General features: G+C 55.2%; 5 protein-coding genes across 5 annotated transcripts; 3 read left to right on the top strand and 2 right to left on the bottom strand.

Moving 5' to 3' along the window:
- Positions 1-1,771: 1,771 nt before the first annotated feature.
- On the top strand, positions 1,772-3,171 carry V2A60_002011 (uncharacterized protein; the record flags this gene model as incomplete). The annotated part of the gene is made up of 4 exons (XM_083253363.1): positions 1,772-1,952; positions 2,057-2,228; positions 2,293-2,550; positions 2,649-3,171. The coding sequence occupies 4 exons, from the start codon at positions 1,772-1,774 to the stop codon at positions 3,169-3,171; spliced, it is 1,134 nt and encodes a 377-aa protein (XP_083109489.1).
- Positions 3,172-3,630: 459 nt separating this feature from the next.
- Positions 3,631-5,124, bottom strand: V2A60_002010 (uncharacterized protein; the record flags this gene model as incomplete). Its single annotated transcript, XM_083253362.1, has 1 exon — positions 3,631-5,124. The coding sequence occupies one exon, from the start codon at positions 5,122-5,124 to the stop codon at positions 3,631-3,633; it is 1,494 nt and encodes a 497-aa protein (XP_083109488.1).
- A 797-nt stretch (positions 5,125-5,921) lies between these two features.
- V2A60_002009 (phosphoribosylaminoimidazole carboxylase ADE2) lies at positions 5,922-7,821 on the top strand (the record flags this gene model as incomplete). Its single annotated transcript, XM_083253361.1, has 2 exons — positions 5,922-6,762; positions 6,821-7,821. 2 exons carry the CDS (start codon positions 5,922-5,924, stop codon positions 7,819-7,821), a joined length of 1,842 nt encoding a protein of 613 aa, XP_083109487.1.
- A 5,433-nt stretch (positions 7,822-13,254) lies between these two features.
- On the top strand, positions 13,255-14,797 carry V2A60_002008 (transmembrane amino acid transporter protein-domain-containing protein; the record flags this gene model as incomplete). The annotated part of the gene is made up of 2 exons (XM_083253360.1): positions 13,255-13,427; positions 13,495-14,797. The coding sequence occupies 2 exons, from the start codon at positions 13,255-13,257 to the stop codon at positions 14,795-14,797; spliced, it is 1,476 nt and encodes a 491-aa protein (XP_083109486.1).
- Positions 14,798-15,415: 618 nt separating this feature from the next.
- Positions 15,416-16,246, bottom strand: V2A60_002007 (uncharacterized protein; the record flags this gene model as incomplete). Its single annotated transcript, XM_083253359.1, has 1 exon — positions 15,416-16,246. One exon carries the CDS (start codon positions 16,244-16,246, stop codon positions 15,416-15,418), a length of 831 nt encoding a protein of 276 aa, XP_083109485.1.
- Positions 16,247-16,377: the final 131 nt, after the last annotated feature.

Genomic DNA, 16,377 nt, shown 5'->3' with positions numbered 1-16,377 from the left:
GAGGCGATATAACAATCAAGGCATCAGCGGCAGGCGTCTACTAGTAACGCCAGGCTTGCCCGAATAGAAACTAAAATCAACGGTGCAGAGCGAATGGCTGGCCCCCGGCAACTTGCTCTAGCTTGCTTGCTTGCCAACCATAAGCTACCGACTAGGCGTTTCCGCAGTTCTGTGGACCTGACAAAGGCAGGGATAGCTGAACATCTTGGTCGTTTCTAGCCCTTGTAGCACCAGATATCAGATGTAGGTCTTGAGAGGTTTAGAGCTGCAGGTCTAGAGCTGTACACTACGAGATGGGCTGCATGAGTAAGATAATGGCTCTGAACCCTCTTGTGTAAGAAAAGCATTGGAGGCAACAAAAAGTAAAAAAGTCATCACGTATCATATATGACGACCAACCAAAGGCGGGGACAGGAGGGAAAGAATCCGAGCGGGTGCCATCTTTGCCGACTGGCATGGGCCTAGTGAACTTGTTCGCCCACCCTCGATACCAGCAAAACGAGTCAAGTCCTGGTGCCCGAAAGTAGCGTATCCAGCTGGTTGCCTCTTTGTATTTGCTTCTGCTGATCCAAAGTGTACTTTCCACGGGCTGGGAGCTGCTTTTGCTTTTGCCTTGTCCATGCCAAGCCGCCGTGCAAGTGCTGAGAACTATCCGAAACCTCAGCCGACACAGGGTACAAATCGTAAAAAGGAAGGGTCCGACCGTTGAGAAAGAGGAGGGCACGCTACGTGCATTCAGCCACTGAATCGTAAGAGGAAATCTTGTGAGACGAGACGGAAGCGGCATAGATCGGCGGCGGGAACCATCATGCAACGGCATTGCTCCTAGGCAGGTCGCCAACAGGGTACCAGGGTCATAACGTCTGTGACTTTTTTTTTCGTGAAAAGGCATGGGCAGAGAGTGCTGGACAGAGCCCGACAGTAAAAAGAGCTGGGATGTTCAAGAACGGCGCCCTGCTAGTAGGAAGGCCTTCCCCTGCTAGCCTCTGTGATGACGAGCTAGCAGGCCGAGCTAGACCGCTACGTCTGAGACAGTGTTCAAGACGCGAAGACCTACTTATCAGTTACGGCTTCTCTAGTCAGCCCAACCAGCCTATTGGCCTGGACCTGGAAGGATCTGGACACGAGCAGGCCAGCACCTGCAGGCTACCCGGGGCGCACCTCCATCGTCCACGGCGACAGTTCGATACGGCACCACAAAAAAAAGTTAATACTATATGGGATCAGCAAGGAAGACCCAGAGAGTTGGATGAACTAGGGGGAAGGAGAAAAACTGCCGTGGGTGGCGCAAAGAAGCCTCCGCCCATCTGGCCCGCCCCCTTCCCCTCCCCGGCATTTGATGCGCCATACACTCGAGACATGGTGAGCGGCGCAAGACAACACAGACCTCTTTGGGGGCGGACCCCATCGTTTTGCCTTCGCATGGAGAGAAACGTACATAGGTTGCGCCGCCGCCGCTCTCATCTTCCCCCAAGCCATATCTAGCTAGCCCTCCGATCTCCCCAAATCTACTCCGAGGACTTTCCAGCAAACAAACCATTCGCTCAAGAATCAAACACTGGGCGGAATAATGTATCTGGCTGTACCTATAGAGAGTCTCGTCGACTGATTGCTTTTCGTCCGGCTGGCCAGCATTTCCCGCCTCGGGAAGACCATGCAGGCTGCAGCCCTCTTCCTGCACACCAGACAACCGCGCCGACTATAGTACATCTCATCACAGGAACTACGAAGCCGCGCTGCGCGCCGCCGCACGAGACCGGAAACCAACACCATGGGGATGACGCCGTTTCAGCTGGAGGCGTGGATCGAGTTCGCGATTGGCATCGTGATACTGTTCTCGCGCATCGCCTACCGGACGAAGCTGGTGGGTCGCAACTGGGCGGGCGACGACTACTTCGCCGTGGCGGCGGTATGCTTCCTGACGGGGGAGACGGCGATGCTGCACGTAATAGGTGAGCGATACTGACACTGTTGCCGTTAGCATCTTTCGAAAGAGAGAGGGGGGCAAAGATGAACAAATAGGGCGAGTGACTAACCGAGGTGTCGCGGATCGCAGGACAATGGGGATCGATCGTGGGCATGACCGACGAAAAGGCCCTCAAGCTGAGTGAGCAAGAAAAGGCCACCATTGTCAAGGGTGCCAAGGCGGACATCGCGGGCTGGTGCCTGTACATTACCCTGATATGGTGCCTGAAGGCCTGCATGCTCTTCTTCTACCGTCGACTAACGTGAGTGACTCTGCGCCACCCTGGTTGGAGAGAAAGACGTCTTGTCCTGACAACGAATACCTAGGCTCGACACGTTTCAGAAGCGCCTAGTCTTGGTGGCCGGCGTGGCGTGGATATGCTCGTACGCCGCTACGATTGGCGTCGTGCTGCTGCGCTGTCTGCCGTTCAAGCGGAACTGGCAGGTCTACCCCTACCCCGGCGATGAGTGCGGGACACCGAACCAAATCTTCCTGACGCTCGTCATCACCAACGTCTCGACCGACCTGCTCATCCTCTACATTCCGCTCCCCTTGCTCTGGGTCGTCAAGATTCCTCTTGGAAAGTAAGCAACCACCATCTCCTCCTCCTCCTCCTCCTCCTCCACCCCCGGTTCCCATGCTTGCATCGAAACCCCGGCCCTTTGCCTAACACGGAGCACAGGAAAATCATATACTGCCTCTGGCTCACGACCGGCGTCTTTGTCATCGTCGCCAGCCTGCTCCGCTGCGTGCTGTCCATCCGGTACGCCAACGAGGTCGACGTGTCGACCATCTGGGCCATCCGCGAGACCTTTGTCGGCATCATCTGCGTCAACGCGCCCATCCTCGGGCCCTGGCTCGTCAAGAAGGGCAGCGTCTGGGCGCACAGCATCTCCTCGTCCCGGCACAGCTCCAAGAACAACGACCGCAACGCCGGCCTGCCCACCATCATCACCATCGGACAGCGCAGCATGCGCCTCGGCCGCCCCAAGAAGGACGGCAAGGCCGACGGCCGCACCGGCGCCACCACGGGGTGGACGACCATCAACGACAGCGACGAGTGTGTCGTGGAGCTGCAAGACACCAACAAGAAGAACACGAATCACCATGACGACGGCGGCGACAAGGGTGACAAAAAAGCGAACCAGACAATCGTGGCCTCGATGGCGGCGTCATCGACAACCGCGGTCAATGAGATGGTTTAGAACGTCGACTCGTTGCGTCAGTTTCGGCGCATTGCTCTTGCTTTTTCTTTTATTATTTTTGTCGGCATACTGGCTTTGGCATGCCTGGCGTTTTGGATGCCACTTTTGTTTCATTCCATTTCGGATTTGACGAGCGACTATTCTGGGAATCGACAGCCAGCGTTTGGGAGATTAACAGCACCACATAGCGATGAAATGCATCTGAAATGATGCCACCGGCGAACTTTTTACTTTTTTGGAAGGGAGGGGGGGATTCTTGCTACACCTATACCACCTTTTTACGCTTTTTTTTTCTTATTATATACGGGTTTATTGACATTCAGATCAAGGTATCACGGATGCCACACACAGGCTTCAAGGCAAATAATCAAAAAAGCAATTCTATAACTCTATTTCGTGCGTGCAATCATCAAAGGAATTCATAAACTCGGATACTTCGTCATCATCACGCGTGCGGGCTCAGGCAAACAATTTCGGCGGTGGCAGGCGGCCCAGAATCTTCTCCATGGCTAAGCCGAGGCTCAGCAAGCGGGCATCACTGCCAAGCGGCCCATCAATCTCGATACCCACGGGCAGCCCACTGCGAGTCAGGCCTGCTGGAATGCTCAAGCCGGGGATCCCGGCATCGCTGCCGGGTGAGGTGAAGCTGATGTACGTTCCAAATGTGTCCTGCGGTGGCCCACCGTTGATGGAAACGTTGCCGGAGCCGTTCACGTAGTCTATGGGCGTAGCGGGCAGAGGCGTCGTGGGGAAAAGAATAGCAGATACGTTGGCGTTGACGAAATAGTCTGCGTACATGCGCTTCAGGGCCGGGCGATGCACGGTAATCGCATCATTGTATGCGCCACCGAACGCGTCGTCCGTCACCGACTTGAACAACTTCTGGACGTCTGGGCTGGCAATGCGCCGGGCAATGTCGTTTATGGTGACATTTCTAATGCCGGACGCCTTGAGATAGGCGGGAATATCCATGCGCGGCTCATGCAGAGCGAGTGGGAGAGAAATTTTGTTGTCGAGCGTAATGAGATCGGGAATGTCAGTATCTACCATGATTGCGCCAGCCTGCTCAAGCAGCTGGCGCGCCTTAATGACGACTTGCTCTAGATTCTTGTCGAGTCCACTCCAGAGCACACGTGGGACGCCAAAACGGACGCCACTTAGATTAGCAGCCTGGGGTCGAGTTTGGCCTGCAATGATGGAATCAAGAAGCGTCACATCAGCGACCGAGCGTCCCATGGTGCCGACCGTGTCGCGTGTATGGCTAATTGGCACGACGGCGTGGTCATCCTGGTAGCGCTGCTCTGGGCCGCCGTCGCCAAGTGAGGGGCGAAAGCCGACAATGCCGGTAAGTGCGGCCGGGATGCGGACAGAGCCGCCTGTGTCCGTGCCCAAGCCGCAGGGGACCACATGGGATGAAATGGCCGCGGCAGTGCCGCCGGACGAGCCGCCGGGTATCATGTTTGCAGCATACGGATTGTGCACAGGCAGAGCAAATGGCGCGAAGTTGGTGCTGGTGACGCCAAAAGCGAGCTCGTGCATGTTGGCTTTGCCAATGACAATGGCGCCGGCGGTGATGAGCTTGCGCAGGCTCGGCGCCGTGTTGTTGGGCTTGGCATACTGTAGCGCCGGCGTGCCGGCTGTGGTAGGGACATGCTCCAAATTAATGTTGTCTTTGGCGACAATAGCAAGCCCAGCAAGAGGCGGCAGCGCAGCACCGCTTGCAATAGCCTCATCGACCTTGTCGGCAGCCTCCAGGGCCTGGTCGCGCAACAGTGTTACAAAGGCGTTGAGCGAGGCGCCACGCTTGGCCTGCTCAAGAACTGTGGTAATGTAGCGGCGAGCAGTGATGCGCTTCTCACGAATGGCGGCAACAGTCTCGTCGGCCGACCAATTCAGGATCGTGCGAGTGTCATCGCCGCCTCGGCGTGCGGGTTGTTGCGTAGCTGGTGCCATGTGTATAGTATCGCGGCAGTTTCTGAAGCTCTCTTGTAAGCCAGTCTTTAAACCGCGCATATATGTCTCGGAGGAGAGAAAGCTAAGATATAAGAGAAAGAGGGGAAAGCACTGGACGGCCAGTTTCCGTACGACCCAGAGGAACTTCCGACACATGATTGCTGCGTTGGCAATACAGTGACATTCCGCGAGGGACCCTCCTGGCCGCATCATTTAGCCTCCAGCTTCGCAGGATATTGGACCGGGGCCGATACTTGTAAGGGTATGGCGCAGCCCCCCGTCGCATGATGGTCGAGCCGCTTATTTGATGGGCGCAGATATAGCAGTTTCTGGTGCTGGTGGCCGGATGGGTGCGGAGAAATTCACATACTGGCCGGACATGGGTACTAGAGCCTAGGCCAACATGGGCTTCCGCTCCACGGAGGAGGCGGCATCACGCGGAGGGAGGGTTTCGGGCTGAGTCTGCACGCGACGTAGTCATTAATGTGACTGTATCTCAGGTCTCACGATCAGGCGTTCCGTTGCGTGGAACTTGAATGAATCTGCATTTGTCGGGGCAAGGGAGAGAGATGCCTGATCATCTTCAGCGGGCGATGCTAGTGCAAAGATTGGGTGTCGCACCAATGCGGCCAACCACGAACGACGTTTCGCCCCCACAAAAATTTTATGGTGAGCGGATTTGAAAATAACTTCACGACGAGACGACGTGCAAATTGCTGGCTCATTGACGCCGGGACTCTCAAGTCGAATCGAGCATCTGCCCGTCACCCTGCAACCCTCTCTTGGCTTTCTGAAGCATGGGTAAGCATCCTGTTATTGGCCTCCTCGGCGGTGGTCAACTCGGCCGCATGCTGCAGGAGGCGGCCTCACCCCTCAACGTTGAGCTCGCCATCCTCGATGCTGCCGGCTCGCCCGCAAAGCAGATTTGCGAAAATGCCAAGCACGTTTCGGGTTCCTTCAACGATCCGGCCAAGATTCGCGAGCTCGCAGCGCGCGTGGACGTGCTCACCGTCGAGATTGAGCACGTCAACGCCGACGTGCTGGAGGAGATTGCCACCAAGGGCGTCTCTGTTGGCGCAGGCCGGCCGCTCAAAAAGGTCCCCTGCCACCCGTCGTGGGAGACGATCCGCCTGATCCAGGATAAGTACCTGCAAAAGGAGCATTTCCTGCGCGCGGGCATCCCCGTGGCGCCTCAGATGGCTATCGAGGGCGAGGCCCTCACGGCGGCGGCTCTGCAGGCTGTCGGCGACAAGTACGGCTTCCCTTTTATGCTCAAGGCGCGCAAGGGCTCGTACGACGGCCGCGGCAACTTTCAGGTGCGCGAGCCGGCCGACTTTGACGAGGCCATCCGCTCCATGGGCAAGCTGTCGCTGTACGCGGAAAAGTTTCAGCCGTTTGTCAAGGAGCTGTCAGTCATGGTGGTCAGGACCGAGGACGACGACGGCAAGCTGCGCGATGTGCACCCGTACCCCGCTGTCGAGACGGTGCATGAGGATAGCATCTGCACCAAGGTGTTTCTGCCGCCGCGCGGGGTGCAGGTAGAGGCGTCTGAAGAGGCGCGCAAGGTGGCGAGCAACGTGATTCGCACGCTCAAGGGACGCGGCGTCTACGCTGTGGAGATGTTTGTCCTCCAGGACGGTACGTGTCTACAAACCTGGTATACATGATCGGAGTCAGCCACACTAACATGCACCAGGCAACATCGTGGTCAATGAAGTTGCTCCCAGACCGCACAATTCGGGCCATCTCTTCACCGAGGCCGTCCCTTACATGTCACAATTTAAGGCGCAGTTGTGCGCCATTCTTGACATTTTCCCCGGAAAAGTAACGCTGCAGCCGCGCGTCGAGTCGGCTATCATGCTCAACATTTTGGGCGGCGCGGCTGAGGATTCGCACGATTCGTTGGTGGACCTGGCCAGCCTCAGCTACGACAAGGATATGGACGTGTACATTCACCTATATGGCAAGGCATCCAAGCCCGGACGCAAGATTGGACATATTACAGTGACATCGGCGTCAGCCCAGGTCAGCGGCTTGGAGCAGCTGGCGGCCCCATTGACCCTCGAGGTGGACAAGATCCGTTCGGCCCGCCTAGCAAGCGCGGGGGCCCAGCTGCGTCCATCCGATGCTGCTGCTGCTGCTGCTACAACCCCGGCCAAGCCCGTGTCCTCGCGCAGCCGAAGCAACCCGTTGGTTGTCGTGACCATGGGATCAGACTCAGACCTTCCCGTGCTGAAGGGCGCTTTTGAAGTGTTGGAGAAGTTTGGGGTGCCGTACGACTACACAATCACGTCGGCGCACCGGACCCCGCACCGGATGGTCGAGCTGGGCCAGGCGGCGGCGGCGCGGGGCGTGCGGGTGCTGATCGCGGCGGCAGGCGGCGCGGCGCATCTGCCCGGCATGTTGGCGTCGGAGACGGTGCTGCCGGTGATTGGCGTGCCGGTCAAGGCGACGCATCTCGACGGGCACGACTCGCTGCTGAGCATCGTGCAGATGCCGCGCGGGTGCCCCGTGGCGACGGTGGGCATCAACAACTCGACCAACGCGGGCCTGCTGGCGGTCAAGATCCTCGGGTGCACCGACGCGGGTTACAGCACGGCGATGGCGCAGTACATGAAGAGTATGAGCAGTGAGGTGGAGGCCAAGGCGGGCAAGCTGGAGGAGCTGGGGTGGGAAGAGTACTTGGCCAAGAAATGAGTGGAGGCTTATCGTAGAGCAGGATAATGTATATACCATGACGAAACAATGATTGATTGAGTGGTTGATCAATTGATAGAGGGCAACGAGACGTGAGCATGGATTTTGAGTGGTGATGAATTGTTGTTCCTTTTTATTGGGAGGAAATAGACCGATATTGCACTTGTGACTTTGGGATACAGAAATTGTCAGCGACCTCGGCATGACTTTACAATCTGTAATTATCATCGCCGGGTTTATCTGTGATTCTTGCTGCGTATCAAGGAGCCGCTCCATGCCAGCGTCCATATCGCCTACGATGACTTGCTTGGTCGACCTTTTACTTCTTTCTTCTTTTTCCCTCGCTTCGCTCGACACTGCTCTTGTGAGTGCAGGCTCGAGCCAGATGTAATTGGGATCGGTCATCGGATCCTCCGGCGCGCGGCATCATCAACGCACCTTATCGCAACCGTAAAATTCGATTGCTTAGAAACTCGCCACACATGCCGGCGGCACTACCGGTGCCCGTCGGGCTTACTCTGGGGGGGCAGCACCCGAGTGGGTTGTGACTTTTTGTTGTGGATTTTTGTCATCTGGTTGCGGACAAGACGACCCCCCCATCAGCGGTTACTTGGGCCGCTGTTAGACCACGAAGGGCTTCAATGTTGTGTAATTTACCCAGGGGCCTTTCTCTTTTGCTGGGCCTTTTTTTCTTTCTTTTAAACTCCGCATTCTTGCCTGCACAGATGAGTAAAGATGATGAGCGACGGCTACGAGTGACTAGGAAGAGAAAAGGCAGGATGGGGTAATAATGGGAGGAGGAGAAATATCTCCGAGAAGAGGAGCAGAGTGTTTTGGGGGGAATAATACTTAGTGCAGATACGAAAAAAAAAAATACGAAAAATACGAAGCGGATTTGGGAAAAGGAAATGGGATTGGAAATTAGAAGAAGCAGAGAAAAAAAAGAACAAAAAAAAAAGAGGCGTAAAAATTGGAAAAAAAGTTGGCGATGTTAGTATTAGGTGTCATCATCTCGTGAAGCATCAGCAGTAGATGCATGTCTGACAAGCGTACTTAGTAGCTGCGCAGATACGTGAGGACATTGGTCCTCCTGCGACGAGCCCCCCCGTCCCTCTCTATCTCTCTCTCTTCCCCTTGCCCCTTTCTGGTGAGCGATTCAGTTGCATGCATTTCACGATGGAGATGCAAGGGTAGAGGCGACATGGAATTTTTCTTTGCCTTTTCCAATTTTTTTTTTTTTTGGTGGTGGTGATCCGCATTCGGAGGGCCGGGGGCACCGTTGTCCGTTTGTGGAGAAGCATAAATTTTTCTTCCCCAATCTTCAGCGAGACGGAGGGGGCAAAGGGGGGAGAGTGGTGGTGGCTGCGTCAGGTCTAGTGGTCAGTGCTTACCGGCAGGTACTCAGTACCTGCCAAGTCACTCAGCATGTTAGTGTTGGGTAGTAGTAAGTAGGCAAGCAGCAAGGTACCTACTCAGTTGGTGTCATTATCATCATCATTTTATTAGGGGTTGATTTTTGGAAGAGAGGGAAAATAGAAAAAAAGAAAAAGAAAAAAAGATCTGAAAAAGGAAAGCCAGCCGGATCGTTTCTCATGCAGCCTTGTTCTTCTACTCCCCCTTTTGCCGTGCACGATGCAACCATATTGAGTAATGGCTGCAACATGGAAGATCTTTTATCAAAAGTACCCCAAGTCCGATACTTAATCGTAGAGAGAGCAGTGCGTACTTACCTAAGTACTGACTGCCACGGGTACGTACTGAGTACTGAGTACTGGCAGCAAGGCGGCTGAGCGACATGGTTGTGGATGAGTCGTGCGTGGGTTTGAGGGACGACCAATGAGAAAAAGAGCGCGGCCGTTTTGGAGCGGGGGACTGGAACAGGTAAAAGGTTTGTGACGTTTTGGAAATGAATGATAAATAAAGAAATAGTAAATGCAAAACGGAACATGTAAAATAAAATAAAGAATAAAACAATCCAATCAACCAGACAATAATCAAGCGGATGCACGGTGAATGCCTATTTTAAAGTTAGTCTACTAATACCCGTAAAGAATGTTTGGCCAATCAGAAAAGAGAATTCGTCTCTGCGCGTCCAGCTTTTGTTTTGTTGCCCTCGCATAATGACCAAGAATGATGATTGATAATGATGATGATGGACCAGCAACGCCATCTCTCCAACGCCTCAAACACGCCCTTGATCATGCTGATCCACGCCGTTCGGACAAAGGCCGGCTGTAGCCTAGCCTTGATCAATCACATCGTCAGCAATGCCGCCGGTAGCCCTCGACAACGACATGAGCGAACGGCGGCCGACGAGCTCAGCAAAGGTCACCAAGGCAGCACAGCATTGACAGCAAGCACTGTCATCACACACGCGGTCGAACAGGAGGAAGCGACGAGTGATCAAATAGGCCAAGTTTCACGGCTGCACTCCTTAGAAAAGGATATAATAATCGGTAGGTATGAATGGGTGCTGCCCGTCACTTTGTATCTAGGACATTCACTCGGCAATACAAACGAGACAAAGCGAGCTATACAATGCCCCCTACACAATACAACCTGCTCAATGCGACCTGCTCAAAACGGAATACCTCGAGTGGCATTCCTGAATCACTTAGGGTTCGGAATATCAAGCAACAGCACTATACTTTATAGAGAAAGATCCTAGCATCATCTCCACCCGCATTCGTGTCGTTGTGCGGGCAGCTTTTCCGGGGGAGGGGGCAACTAATGAAAGGTTGAAATGATGTTGACGGTTTTTTCTTTCTTTTTCTTTTATCTTTTCCCTTTTCTTTTTCTTCTTTTCCCACTACTGGAATTTCTCTTTGTTTTGGTGAGTCTGCCGTCAAGCAGTATCAGTCAGTACTACAGCACATTCCGGTTGCCAGGTTGCTGCACGTCATGAGACGTAAATGCATGCGCGGCTCGCCCACCCGGTCATGACATGATGCAGCCAAGACAGAAAAAAAATCTAAAACGATCACTGCCAAGGTGGTTGGGTGACATGGGTTTTTGTGTGTGTGTGAGTGAGTGAGTGTGTGTGAGTGTTCTTGCTTCTTTCTAGAAACCTGGCGTTTTTCTGGCGTGACAGGTGGCGGCGCGGCGGCACTGATGGACGGAACATGATGGGTTGGGCTGGGCTGGGCTGGGCTGGGCTGGGCTGGGCTGGGCTGGGCTGGGCTGGGCTAGGCAGGGGCGGAGGAAGCGAGGCGAAAGGAGGGGTGTGGAGACTTCTTTGCTTTGGAGCAGCCACTGGGAGCGCCGGAGCCTTGGGAGCCCTGACCTGGCAGCCTGGGAAGAGCCTTGAATTACTGAACTTACTCTGGGCTCCGTTGCATGTACGGAGTAAGTATCCGTACTTGATGCAAGTATCAGTAGCCATGCTGCCATGCTGGCGCCCTGCCTGGCAAGACAGACAGGTTGCTCTCTGCGCCAGCCGGGGTGTGCGCCACCCAACCCCCAACGAGGCAAAGCCACCACCGTAACTCCGTTCCGCTCTGACCAATCACGGCGTGGTCTGTGACTGTCGAGTCTGTCGACTACGCCGTGACTCGACGCCCATCATGCCGAGAGCGCGGGTGGCGCTATTAGTATGCAGGTTGACAGGATCCGGCTCCCAGAAGCCAAGGCCACCACGCACACGCCACTACCATGCGCCTCGCCCGAGGCCGGTCGTGGGTAAGTAAGTACTTAAGTGCCTTGGCACTTTGTGGTGAATTCCGGGGAGGGTGTAGCGCTCAGCACCAGTCGCCAAGTAAGGCACAGGAGGTACATGCACGAGGCACAGACGGCTTTTATCCCTTTTTGGTGGCGTAATTGGGGGCTTGCACTATGTAGTTGGTAGTGTTGGACCAGTAGGTCTCTATTTTATTCTATTTAATTTTATTCCATTATTTCCGGTTCGCGCGGCCGATCGCCTGGCTGTGGCTGCGCTTTTTCTCCCTTCTCCTTCCCTTCCGGCGTGATCTCGGCGCTCGGCCAAGACATTTTTTTTTTTTGGACTCTTAACATTGCCGCTTGCAAACAATGGCCGTTCAACCACCATCCAAAACAAAAAAAACACGCAATGCCAACAACGACAACAATCCAAGACATGGCCGATGCCGGAACGCATCGTCCAACGACCCAATCAATCAGCCAGCCCAAATGAATAATGTAATAAATGAAACGGAGTCCGCTTCCTCCTCTCCCCCCCAGATGCCACCTATTTTCAATGGATAGGGCCCAGTTGCCAGAGACGGAGAGGGTCTGGCTCCACTGCTAACACAGGTTGGTGGATCGAGAAACTGGGCATTCCGAAGGTTCTTGTTTCTTTTTGGGTCTCTTTTGCACGGATTGTCCGTCACTGTACGGAGTATGGAGTACCGAGTACCAGTACACATCCTGCCTGCTGCGCTGCATCCTGCCTATTGCGGTGCGCGCGGGTACTGATGCTCTTCTTACTTTATTTTATTTGGCATTATTATTTCATTATTAATTTTCGTCTCTATCTTTTCACTCCGTCTCTCTCTCTATACCTCTGCCTCTCTCACAGTTTAGCCTAATTAAAGTCAAATCCCGGCGCCTTGTAGCGCTGCATTCTACTTCTTTTCCCTCTCCCTCTCCCTCTCTTTATTACTCGGTAATTCTTCTTCATGCCAATCCTTGCCTGCTTCTGGCTTAGCTGCTCATTGTTAATTGTCTGATCCTCTTTCGTCTGGCCTTTCTTCTCTTGCTTGCAGCTCAACTAATCTTTGCCGCCATCCAACGGTCGACCTCGATCTCGACCTCAACCTCGACCTCCCTCCTCTTCCTCCCTCAGAAACAGGTACCTCGTGCCATCCCACACATCCTCTGGAGAGAAACTCTCTTTTGCCCTTCCCCCACATTCTACACCTTCTTTGTCCTCGTCTACCTCTTCTCCATCTTATACACAATCATCGTTCTTCCTCGACCGTCGACGTGCCGCCACCATTATCTCCCTCTCTTCTTCCACCAGCATCCTCGCCTCGTTGCGCCACGAGCCACCAATTCTTCACACGACGACTCCTTGTTGCGCCGCCCCGGATCCCTCCCCAGCACCTTTCTCATCATCAACAATCCAGTCCATCGATAGACCCTTGCGGGGAATTCGTCATTACTCGAACAACTCAATAACCCTCCCCGGTCCCCCCCTGCGCCACCCACACGTGTCGCCGCACATCCCCGGTCCTTCTCCTTGTCGAAACCCTCCCCTCCTCGCTTGACCTCCTCGCCCTGTTCGCGTCAGCGAATCCTTCAGCGAATCCGCTAGCTGCCGTTTGTCGCTCTTCCTCTTACATAAAACCCCTCGACTACCCCAGCTTTTCCTTCCGTTGACCCTTCTTGTTGCCCTTTCCCCCCGTTCCTTCCCCCCATACTTGCTCCTCCCCCGCATTGTCTTGGTCCGTCTGCAACATCGCATCTTCCAAAGTCATGGCCTCTCACGGACAAGACATTGGCCACGCCGAGTCTCAGACCGGCAGCCCGGCCCTCGACCACAAGGTATCCAAGACGGGCGCCGACGCTGCTCCTCACTCGGCCGGCAATAGCATGGACGATGCAACCAGCGAGGCTGCCCTCATCAACTTCAAGACATTATCTTGGTGGTAAGCATCTCTGATTCCCAGTCTTTGTCCCAATCATGCCTGCTGCACTCGCTGACAACCTCCCCAGGAAAGGTGGCATCGTCCTCATCGCCGAGACGGTCTCTCTTGGCATCCTCTCCCTACCATCCGTCATCGCCACCCTCGGCCTCGCGCCGGGCATCGTCCTCATTCTTGTCATGAGCTTCCTTTCCACATACTCGGGTCTTATGCTCGGCGAGTTCCAAAAAGAGTACCCCTATGTCGAAAATTTCGGCGACGCCGTCGAGGTCATTGGCAGGACCCTGGGATCTATCCGTCTTTTTGGTTACAACATCACCGTCGCCCGCATCTTCCAAGAGGTCTTTGGCTGGGCCCAGGCCATTTTCCAGATCTTCGTCATGGGCGCCCATCTCCTCACCTGGACCATCTGCCTCAACGCCCTCTCGGACCACGCCGCTTGCACCATAGTGTGGGCCGTCGTCGGTCTTGCCGTCTTCTGGGTTCTCAACCTTCCCCGTACCCTCCGACACACCAGCTGGATGTCCATGGCCTCGTGCATCTCAATCACGGTGGCCACCCTCATGACCGTCGGCGACGTCGCCACCAACAAGCCCATCGGTGCCACTCCTATCGAGATTAGCAGAGAGCTTGGTTTCACATCTGCGTTCCTGGCTGTCACCAACATTGCCGTTGCCTTTTCCAGCCATTCCTGCTTCTTTGGCGTCATAGGCGAGTTCGAGAAGCCCCAGGACTGGCCCAAGGCCCTCGCCCTCCTCCAGATCGTCGACACCTCCCTCTACCTCGTTGCTGCCATCGTCATCTACTACTATATCGGTGCCAATGTGCCCTCGCCTGCGCTGTCCGCCGCCGGTTCCGAGACGATGCGCAAGGCCATTTGGGGTGTCGCCATTCCCACCATTGTCATTGCGGGCGTCATTTACGGCCACGTTGCTGGCAAGTACATCTTTGGCCGCATCTTTAAGAACAGCAAGCACCTCGTACGCCGCACCTTTGTCTCCGTCGTCGGCTGGTCCGGCCTGACCCTTGCCATGTGGGCTTTTGCTCTCGTCATTGCTGAGTCCATTCCCGTCTTCAACTCGCTGCTCGGTATCCTCTCAGCCCTTTTCGTCTCGTGGTTCTCCTACGGCCTTCCCGGCATCTTTTGGCTGTGGATGCGCAAGGGCTCCTGGTTCAGCAGCCCCGGCCGCATCTTTTCCTTTGGCGCCAACGTTCTCCTCGTCATCACCGGCACTTTGCTCTGCGTTCTTGGCCTGTGGGCCTCGGTCGAGGCCATTGCCAACGAAAAGGGCACCAAGCCCTGGTCTTGTGCCAACAACGCCCCCAAGTCTTTTGAAGAGATGGCGAGGGCGGCGGCGAGCAAGGCACGCTAGACTGAAGACTGATTCTTTTTCTGGCTTTGTTGGTGTTTTTCTTGTTTTTCTTCTTCTCTTCTTCTTCAAAGCTGCTTGCAAACGTTTTTTTGCATGAGAAATGACACGAATGCGTTCAACGCGCTGCGCACAAATGTATTCTCCCCATGGTAGACAGTTTGGAATTGGTGCTTTTTGGAACTCAAAACAGCGATACCTGCATATATATTAATATGGCCAACAAGCCTATGATACCAATTATTTCTCCATATTTCTGCCCCTTTTGTTTTTTGTCCGTGTCAAATACGCCCTGCATGGTCCCGTTGCGCACCATGTCGCGCCCTTTGTGCCCATCAATGACACCCGATTTGACCCTCAAATGGTGGGCCTCTCTGTACCCCAGCATAGGGACCTGGCCTGTCGACGATCCATGGCTACTGAGAGTTGCATTCAGACCCAACGTAATCTATTTTGAACATGTATTGATTTGACTATGCTGATTATTGACAGTTGCCGAACGCCTCCCCCCGAAAAAAAAAAGAAAAAAAGAAAACACAAAAGAAGAGAAACCAGCTCTCGATCCGGTAGACCACCCCTCTCTTTCCATTTCCAGCTTTCAGGTCCGCCGCATCACGTTTTCTAGTGTCGACAGATGTTGCGCTCCCAGTCCTTGTCAAAGTGCACAAAGCTCCCCTCATCCCCATGCTGCCCTCCTCCCCCGGCGGCAGCGTGTCTACGGCACAGGAAGGCCAGTATCCGCTCGTCCTTGGACCGGCCCCGCACGAGGTGCTGCGCGCCGTACAGCGACCGCACAATCTCCTCGTCGACCAGGTGCGCGCGCTGCTTCTCGCGCCGCGCCGCCCCCCGAACGCGTTCGCACGATACGACGGCGTAGCCAAAGGCCAGCACCAGCACCAGGATGGCGAACGCGTGGTTGGACATGTAGATGGGCGACTGCCGCATCGGTGACGGCCGCCGCCCGCCGCCCGCCTCGCTTTTCGTGTCCGCCGCCGCCTCTGCCGCCGGTGGTTCATCGTCCCTGATGGGAGGGGCGGTGTGGCCCATCATCCACCCGAGCCTGTACAGATCGTATCGCCGGCGCTGCTCCGGGTTGCTGAGCAGCTCGTGCGCCGCCACAACGAGGTAGTACCGGCGCAGCCGCGCCTGCGGGGCCATGCCGCCCGCGTCGCGGTGGCGCATGTCCGGGTGGTACATCTTGACCAGGCGGTTAAAGTTAGTCTTGTCGTACGGCCGGCCGGCCTCGACATGGAGTATCTGGTACGGCGTGGGCCGGGCGCCGGCCGGCCAGACCAGGCGCGGTGGTGGTGCTTGCGCCGCCGCCGCCGCCGAATCCTGCGCGGGGCCGCCGTCCGGGCGGCCTGAGCCGGACGAGTACCTGCGCTTCCCGTGGCCTCTGTGGTGGGAGGCGAAGAGCCGGTGAGACTTGCGGACCGTCTGGGACAAGTGCATCCTCTCTAATCCTGTGTCGCGATTTTTGACAAGGTTCCAAGGGACAGGTTGGGGAAAGAAAAAAAAAAAGGGTATGTGTGCAAGGGCTGCATCTGGGCAAGAAGCGGTATATAACTTCTTATTTTCTTTTT

Source organism: Cordyceps javanica, chromosome 1, assembly GCF_051103115.1.
Source record: "Cordyceps javanica chromosome 1, complete sequence".
Lineage (NCBI taxonomy): Eukaryota > Fungi > Ascomycota > Sordariomycetes > Hypocreales > Cordycipitaceae > Cordyceps > Cordyceps javanica.
This window is presented reverse-complemented; position numbering and strand designations above follow the sequence as displayed.